Consider the following 8733-nt stretch of genomic DNA (forward strand, 5'->3'; position numbering starts at 1 on the left):
GTTTTGGAGTGAGACCATTATTTTATATACCTAACCATCCACTTAACCTCTGATCAAGTATTTGAATGGCAACGTCTGACCAGTGAAATATTTGAGTGGTTTTTCAAATTATTCCTGATCATAGCTTTCTTTCATTCTTTTTTTCAGAGGTTATCTTTGATTGTTGGGTATCTGTAGTGCTTTGCTAAACAAATTTAATTTATGCTATTGTGATTTCTACTTAGCTTATAAAATAATTTTGTCAAGAAGATGAATATGTGGGAAAGTATCAGAGAATTCTAATTAAGAGTGTTTTTCTTTATTTGAGACTTTAGAAAATATCAATAATGAAGTATGTTTTAATCCATTTATTTTTTCTTTGTCCTTTCAGGTGGATCTCCTTACTTAGCAACCAAAATAAATGAAGCAAAAGACTTATTAGAAGCAACCACCAAACATTGATCGATACTTAAGAATCATTCTGAAGGAAAAGAAGAGAGAATATAAAAAAAGTCCAAATTAATCTAAACTACGGTGTTCATAATTTTCATACATGTACTGACCACAATCATTTATTCCACTATTAAGGTATATAATAATAAAAGATTAATAATCTATCTTTATTATCTTTCTTTCTTTCTTTTTAAGATTTTATTTATTTATTTATTTGACAGAGAGAGAAATCACAAGTAGGCAGAGAGGCAGGCAGAGAGAGGAGGAAGCAGGCTCCCTGCTGAGCAGAGAGCCCGATGCGGGACTCGATCCCAGGACCCTGAGATCATGACCTGAGCTGAAGGCAGTGGCTTAACCCACTGAGCCACCCAGGCACCCTATTATCTTTCTTTTTAAGGATTTTATTTATTTGAGAGAGAGAGCACAAGCAAGGGGAACAGCAGTGGGAGAGGGAGAGCTGAGCAGGGAGCCTGATGTGGGGCGTGATCCCAGGACCCTGAAATCGTGACATGAGCTGAAGGCAGACGTTTAACTTATTGAGTCACCCAGATGCCCCTATCTTTTTATTATCTTTTAAAGGAACACCTTAAAATTCAAGGATTGATCTTCTTTCTTTTTTTCCCTTCCTTTCTCTGTGATAGTCATACATTTGAAGTTTTTTTGCTTTAGTCCTAAGTTCTCTTGGCTCCCCAGCCTCACCCAGTTATCATCATCAGTAATGTGGGAAGTATGAGCAATAAGTAGAAATTTTCTTACTGCTGATACTAATATTCACAATATCCCTTGTTTTCTTAGAGGACTTTACTACTCTGCCTATGTAAGGGTTTGAGATCAAACACTGACTGCCATCCCATGAGAAAAAGATTGAAAACTCAATCAAATTTACTAAATGGTGTTTTGTAAAATAGTGGTTAGGACTTGTTAAAGATCTGTGCTCTCTTTGAGACTCTATAACTGAAGCATGGGAACTTGGAGAGCTACTAAAATGATTAAAGATTTGCAAAATGAGCCCAGTGAGGAAAAGTTGAAAAAGTGGTAGGAGAAGTCTGAGGAATTTGTCTTTAATTACAGCCTTCCAGTACTGTGTATTTATTCAGTTATTCGTTCTGCAGATATTTATTGACCACCTATAATGTGTAAGGCTCTGTAGTGGGTCCTCTGAGAGTTATAGTTGTGAACCAACCATGGATCATGACCCCAAAGAAGTTACATTTAGAGAAAAGGTAAATCACACTATTAGAGAAGTACAGGTGATATGCTAACAAAGTGCAAAGAAGAAAAGAATATTTTAAACTGAGAGCATAAAGGAGGAGCTTCATAGAATAAGTCCATGAAAGCTGGGCTTTAGAGATAAATCATATGATTAGTGAGTCAGTGTTGTTTCCCCTGAGATCACTCACAATTAGCAGAAATATGATTTATTAGTGTGATTAGAGTACAGGGTTTCTCAGAAACAATGGACAGACACATAATCTTGAAGGACCAGCCCTTTAATTTACACTGCATGAAATTATTATCTCCAATAGCCCTCAGTCATCATCACTTTACTGTCCCAAAGGTGAGAAAACAGATTCAGATACAGAGTAACAACATCATTTTCTTTTCTTTTCTTTCCTTTTTTTCTTAAAAACATTTTAGTTATTGATTTGACAGAGAGAGACACAGCAAAAGAGGAAACACAAGCAGAGGGAGTGGGCGAGGAGGGAGAAGCAGGCTTCCTGCCAAGCACAGAGCCCAATGTGGGGCTTGATCCCAGGACTCTGGGATCAGGACCTGAGCCGAAGGCAGACACGTAACGACTGAGCCACCCAGGTGACTTAGTCCCAGCAGCATCATTTTCCAGTACTCCTTTATAAATCCTGGGTCATCCCAGGTAAACTGAACCACTATATTTCAACTATCTTAAAATTACATTTTAAATACTGTGGAAGAGCCTCTTCAGGTTGCTGGCAAGTGAGTATGGGCTTTGGCTGGGAGGTTGACCAGGGCCATCAGCCAGGAGGAGCCTCAGTTGCTCTCCACATAGGATTCTCCCCAGGGCTGTGGAGAGAAGCATCAGCACACTACAGCGGCTGTGTAATGAGAGAAGGTGAAGAGACAGGAAGTAGAAGCTGCAAACCCAAGCTGGCTCTGGTAGTGGTTCCCATAAGCACTGAGCCTGCCTAGACTCAAAGGCAGAGGGTACAGGGGATCGTGAAAGAACTAATAGCCATTTTTAACATGTAGCAGGGCAGGGTTTAGATTTTTTCCCCTGCTTACTCAAATCAGTTAAGGCATTGCTTTAAAAATTTTGTCAGAAGAATAGAATTCAAGTAAACTAGAGTAGTTTCAGATGACACAAGTACAACTCTAGGTAGATATTAATTCAGTAGTCATTCTGTAAATGGCGTTATACTTGTGCAATTGGGTTTTTAAAAGCTACCCACCCTCACTCAACTCCTTAGTATCTGTAAAAAGCTTATTTGAATGGTTACCTATCCTCAGTAAAGATGGCTTTTAAATATTTGCTGTTATTGCATATTCTTCTTAATTAAGTTCTTTGTTGATATTGCAGTTTCTGTTTATTCTTACAACTTAGATGCAATCTGAGAATGCAGAAAAGACCTTTTAAAAATAAAACAGTTACTTCCCAGATCCAGAGAAAGTGTAAGTCAAATGGACAGTTAATTAAAGGGAGCACAGGATGCCATTTAGACCATAGTTGATGGCGCTGATCTCCAGCATAAAGCCAAAGGTGGAGAGTTGTTCAGTAAGGAAAAAGCTATGGTGATTGCAGAAGACATAGTTTTATTTAGTCTTCAGACCATCCCCTTTATTTGGTTTGAAATGCATTTCAGTGATTTGGTTAATATTAAATACTATGTCAGGCAGTACAGATATAAAATAAGTATATTCTTAAAATGCGTAATATGCTCAAGATAAGTAAAAAAACAGATTCTTACTTTTTTTTCCCTGATACTACTGAATTAAGAAATTCTGAATTTTATTACTGGGTACACTTGTGATTACCCAGCATGGTCATTAGACATAACATATTTTATCCAAGGACAGAAATCCTTTGGTTGTCATGGAGAATCTTGAATACAAAAAAGAGCCTTTAGTGATATATCTTCAACACGTTTGGCAATTAGCTTAAGGTAGTTTACTGACATTTGTGGGAGAAGATGAATCAAAAATACTGAAGTTTCTCTGACTCAATTCACTGAAGATGAGCTGTAGAGGCTGCAGTGCAAAGTTAAATATCTAGGTAAGCCAGCTTATTTTGCACATTGGGAACCATACCCTCCACAGGCACTCAGCTCCTCGCCCACAGTCACCTCCTTAAAGGCCTCTGGCTCCAGCGGGGATTTGATGGCAGTGAGGGACTGTCAGCAGTGTGCCTCCCTCCTATCAGAAGGGCAACCCAAAGAGCATATCCCATTAACACTACATCAGTATCATCTACTTGTCAAAAGCATTCCATGAATTATGGGCCGAATTTTATTTATGGTAGAGTTAGACACATTAGAAAATTAGAATTTTAATTTATTAGCTGGAAAAGTTGAGAAGCTCTCTGGACTCATTTTTTTTTAGGTAGAATCTAACTGATCTGGATCATTGCCCACCAGTGAAATTGCTGGGCATGGTAGACAAAGAAAATGTTCCTTCTAATGATTTTTATGAGCTGAGTAGCTATTGTTCCCAGTTGAGTGCTCTTTTCCTTTTTTTATTGTTGCTGAGCAAAAGAATTTATAAAAAGCTTTTTTTTTTATTAAAAACCCTGCTCAATTGAAATGCAAGTTCATTAAGTACTATTCATCTCTCTTCCTGCCATAATAACCCTTTCCCCCTCTACTCAATTCAGGAGTGCCTAGCAGCCCTGGTCAACATTTTAAGTCTGAACAGACTATAATATAGATGGAGATATGCAATCTCCAACATCAAGAGAGAGTTTTATTTCACGTGGGCAGAATACGATCACACAGGCTAGATGTTAGCTATAAATTTCACATAAGTACCTCAACTTAGAGGGGCAAGAAGCCCCTGGAAAGTTAAATCAACAGTGGGAAATTTAATTCAGTTTTGACAAGATGAAAATCACATTGAAAATACTAGTTCAATATTGACATCTAAGCTGTAGTGCTAAAGACTAAGAAATTAGAATCAGCTCGTTATCATAAGTCCAAGAGATTTTATTAATACTAGCTAATAGTTGTTGAGCACCTTGTGCCAAGCGTCCTGCCTACATTATCTCTTTTTTAATTTTCACAGTACTCCTAAGAAATAGGTACTATTTATATCCCCATTTTACAAATAAAGAAAGGTAAGGTCAGAGGAGTTTAGGAACTTTATCAAAATTATGTAATTAATAAGCGGTGGGACTAGGATCCAAATCAGTTTGGCTTGATTCTGAAGCACATACTCTACCTTCCCATTATATTGCACTTATTCTAGACATGTGGGAGTCATTGCAAAATGAAGGGGCTCACATGGCCCAGTACTCATTCATCGATAACCATGAATGTCGGGTGATAGGTTGCAAAATGTTTATGGAAGGGTCATGTCGTTTGGCATTATGAATAAGGACTGCCTACTGTCTTGATTTCTGCCCTGGAAACTTGTGATGCCCATCCAGCTGCACTTGTGAACAAAGTTCACTTGGTCGAGTAGCAGCTGGGTTTCTCTGACTTGAGGGGGAATCGATGAAACTTAGAAGAGATTTTATGTGAAACTTTCATGGGCCAAAGCTTCCTAGGAAAACATCTAGAGCAAAGTTCAGAAGACGGCTTGTGAAACTGAAGCAGCAGGCATTGGGAGAGAAATGAAGAAATTGCTCGATATAATAAAGATGAGAATAAGAAGGCTGAACTTATTGAGAGGAACAGGGTAGTGAAAAAATTAAGGTTAACAAGAGAGACAACCAAACCAAGAAGAGACCACTCACAGCATTTGAAAGAGAATTGACAGAGCACAGTAGATTTCTTGAAAACTTTGCAATATTCCCAGTTGTAGACTGGCTTATTTGCTCATGCCATGCTTTTATGCCAAATTCCAGAATTACATTTTACACAGCTAAAGGTTTGTCTAGTAGAACCCATAGTTCTTAAGTTGCCAATCTAAGAATGTGTCTTAAGTTTACCACTTAATTTTCTGTGTTCTCAGCTGCTCTACTCAAATGGTGAAAAGGTTTCTAACTTCCAGAGATTTGTAACTCTGAATAACTCTAATAGTGATAATGGATTTGTGAGTTCTTTGAATGTCAGATACCCCTATATTCATGAATAAGTTCATTCCAAAGCCACAGCCTGGTCTTTCCATCTATCTTCTCTTAGATTCCCAGGCCCTTTGCTCTTTCCTCCTGTAAATGTGGACCATCAAGAATTCATGTTCAAAGTATTTACATCTCGGCTTCTATGCCTCTGGAGTGGGACGAAATTATCTAATAATGTTTGTCCTGTGGTGGTGGGAAGTCAGACGATATCTGCATCATCTGCATCTCTTAGGCTGTCCTGGGCTGTTGTAGCATAGCGTGGCAGAGAGAGCAGCATGTACAGAAATGCAGCCCTCCCTAATCAGCCCCACTCAGATCTGATGGTATGCTTTGTTCCTCAGCTTCTGGATACTTAAGTATTCAGTCTTTTACTTAAGTATTCTACTCTTTTACACTCTTACACTATATACTCATTTGGGCTTTTTTCCCCTTGCAAACATTTTTTTTAGCCCAATATGAAAAAATTATATACATACTTACATATATACATTTATACTACTGTGTTTGTTTTGCTTTAAAACTGTAAAGGGTAAACTAAGATACTTCTGTCTCGTTTTCCAACACGGTTAAAATTAAATCTGACTTGGTAAAATTGAATTTACACTAAATTTTTTCTGTCATACAACTCTTGAAGAAAATACACTAATCGTATGTGTTATGTAACTTCGTTTACATTATGATCGCTCTTGCAGGCACTGCTTTTATTTCTTTTATACCTCTGTTTCAGGAGATGCTGGGCCCGGCTGCCTCTCAGGACACAGTATTGATTGGTTCACTTCTAAGGGCTACTATCAGAAACTGGAACTGTAGACACGTGGATTTTCTTAGAAGCCCTTGGTGAAACTTGAGTTTTTACCCTTCATACCAAAATAAGCAAGGGGAAAAAATAGAAATGAGCCCAATGATACTTTAAAATTGATTTGTGTATTTATCTTGTAACAGAGACCAAAGAAAGTACCTATTTCCTTGGTTTATTTCTTTCTTGCCTCAGGTGTATCCCTAGCAGCTTTTGGCCTGCTGCTGCTTAAAAAACTCTAAACAGAGGCATTGGTATTCGAAATGCTGATGCAACGAAACCGTTACCCTGGGTATTACTGAATATGTCTGCACAAATGCCTGGATTCCATACTTAGTGTAAATGACGGATAGGCTACTGTTCTGTCGCCAACTTCTCGCTGAGGGGAGTACAGATAGGCATGCCCTGTGTTTCTCCCCTCTCGCCCTTCATCATCTGGCCAGTCCCACACAGACGCCACGCGGCGTCAAGTGGTCACTTCGTAATTCTCTCCCAAGGCCAGTTGGACAGTGCACGCCACAGTCACCTGGCCTGGGAGGGTCTCGTGTTGTCATGAGACACCATCCTGTGATGTGTTTGCAGACAGGAAGGGGAAAGAGGACTGACAGTATTGGGATAACATAACATGAAGGGTGTGTCTACCATAAAATACGAGCTTGAGTTTTGTTTTGTCAGAGAGGAATATGTTTTCCACAGCAGTCTGGTGAATTAAGAACAATATACTGAGTCCTACAGGGAACGTGTTCTATTTGACTCTGTTGATAGGATTTATGTATGGAACATCAATTTTCTGTATAGACATAATTGAGTACATATTACCATGATATGAAAAACTGGAAGCATACATATGGTTGTGTAGGCTGTTAAATTTTAAGAAATGTAACAAAGAGGAAAATCAAACCTGAAAACGACGCAGCTGATGAAATTATTAACTTGAAGTTTTTGCTCAAGATATATGCGAAGTACACACATTCTCTGTAGAAATACAAAGACAAATAAATTATCTTAATGTGTTATCTTCTTCCTTTTCGGATTGAATTTTTTAACAGCAAGAATGCCTAACGGGCAGTTAGGATGGCTTGGTGACAGCGGGTTCAACAGCAGCTTCAGCCCTCAGGACTCCAAGTAGAGTATCTGGTGTCAGGAGGTCTGAGGGCCTTTTGTCCTCGTGCATTTTTTCCCCAAAGCCAGGCTGAAAGTTACTCCTGGGGACAGAAAAAGAACTTGACTGACCAATCTGTCACCAGCCTGAAAGAAATGTATAGGAGTCCTACACGCGTAGTAAGTGGACATCAGCTGGAAGCCAGGCAGTCTGTGTTCAGAGCCTCCTTCGTGGCCCGTGGTGGAATTACCATGGCATAATGTGACTGTAGGGGACAATTTGATCAACCAAAAGAGGTTTGAAGATTTTTAGTGTTGGTGTTACAACAAAGGTTCTGAGGTTCTGACCCAGTGGAGAAATTCATAGCAGCTGACTGTGTATCTTAGGTTTTGTGTCCCCTTCCAAACCCCAACAGCAAGCATTTCTTGTTCCTAAGGCGGCCTAGCCTGAGGCCGAGATTCTGGTGTGTGTTTGCTCTCTGGGAGTTAGAAGTCCACCATATGGCAGCCGGAGTTTTCCTCTGTCCTAATAAGCCCATCTGCCTTTGTCCTCTTCTACTGCTGGCCTCTTTTTCACGTCAACACCAGCCACAACTTCATCAGGCTGGGAGACTCCCCAGCGTCAGGGCGCAGGGGCATGTTTCCTGCTTTGCCATCCGTGAGCTCTGGGCCCACAGCCCAGCACCCCAGCCCACCTCACTGTGTTTGCTCCCGGGAATACCATCCAGCTACCTGCCCATAGAGTGAGACAGTGAGACTAATGAGAAAGGATTGGAAAATAATGAAATAATGAGAACCACACGGAATGTTCTGGACACCTTCAAGAGAGGTTCAAGGAACCTTGAAGGAATCTTTGCAAGGAACGGCAACACTGATTTTTTCATCTGAGAACCATTCTGCATGTGTACAGACTTGGAATGTTTATACTTCTTCTTGTAGGGGCAGTGGGTTAAGCATCTGCCTTCAGCTCTGGTCATGAGCCCAGGGTCCTGGGATTGAGCCCTGCGTTGGGTTCCCTGCTCAGTGGAGAACTGCTTCTCCCTCTCACTCTGCCTGCTGCTCCCCTACTTGAGCTCTCTCTCTCTGTCAAATAAATAAATAAAATCTTCAAGAAAGAAAAGAAGGAAGGAAGGAAAGACGGAAGGAAAGAAAG

At 39.8% G+C, this 8733-nt stretch overlaps 1 protein-coding gene across 2 annotated transcripts in view; it reads left to right on the forward strand.

The window, feature by feature from the left end:
• DNAJC15 (DnaJ heat shock protein family (Hsp40) member C15) overlaps window positions 1-7442 on the forward strand; it is an 81385-nt gene extending 73943 nt beyond the window's left edge. Inside the window, exons 6-7 of one of the 2 annotated variants that reach the window (XR_009346902.1) lie at window positions 371-567; window positions 6411-7442. Coding sequence is in view for 1 of the 2 variants with exons in the window: in XM_059144161.1 (XP_059000144.1) it covers window positions 371-441 (71 nt within the window). In the remaining variant the exon portion in view is untranslated. Of the gene's footprint in view, window positions 1-370; window positions 597-6410 lie in introns of those variants that run through there. The other variant, XM_059144161.1, reaches the window with a different exon arrangement.
• The last annotated feature ends 1291 nt before the right edge of the window (window positions 7443-8733 follow it).

The sequence above is a fragment of the Mustela lutreola genome, chromosome 13 (assembly GCF_030435805.1).
Source record: "Mustela lutreola isolate mMusLut2 chromosome 13, mMusLut2.pri, whole genome shotgun sequence".
Classification (NCBI taxonomy): Eukaryota; Metazoa; Chordata; class Mammalia; order Carnivora; family Mustelidae; genus Mustela; species Mustela lutreola.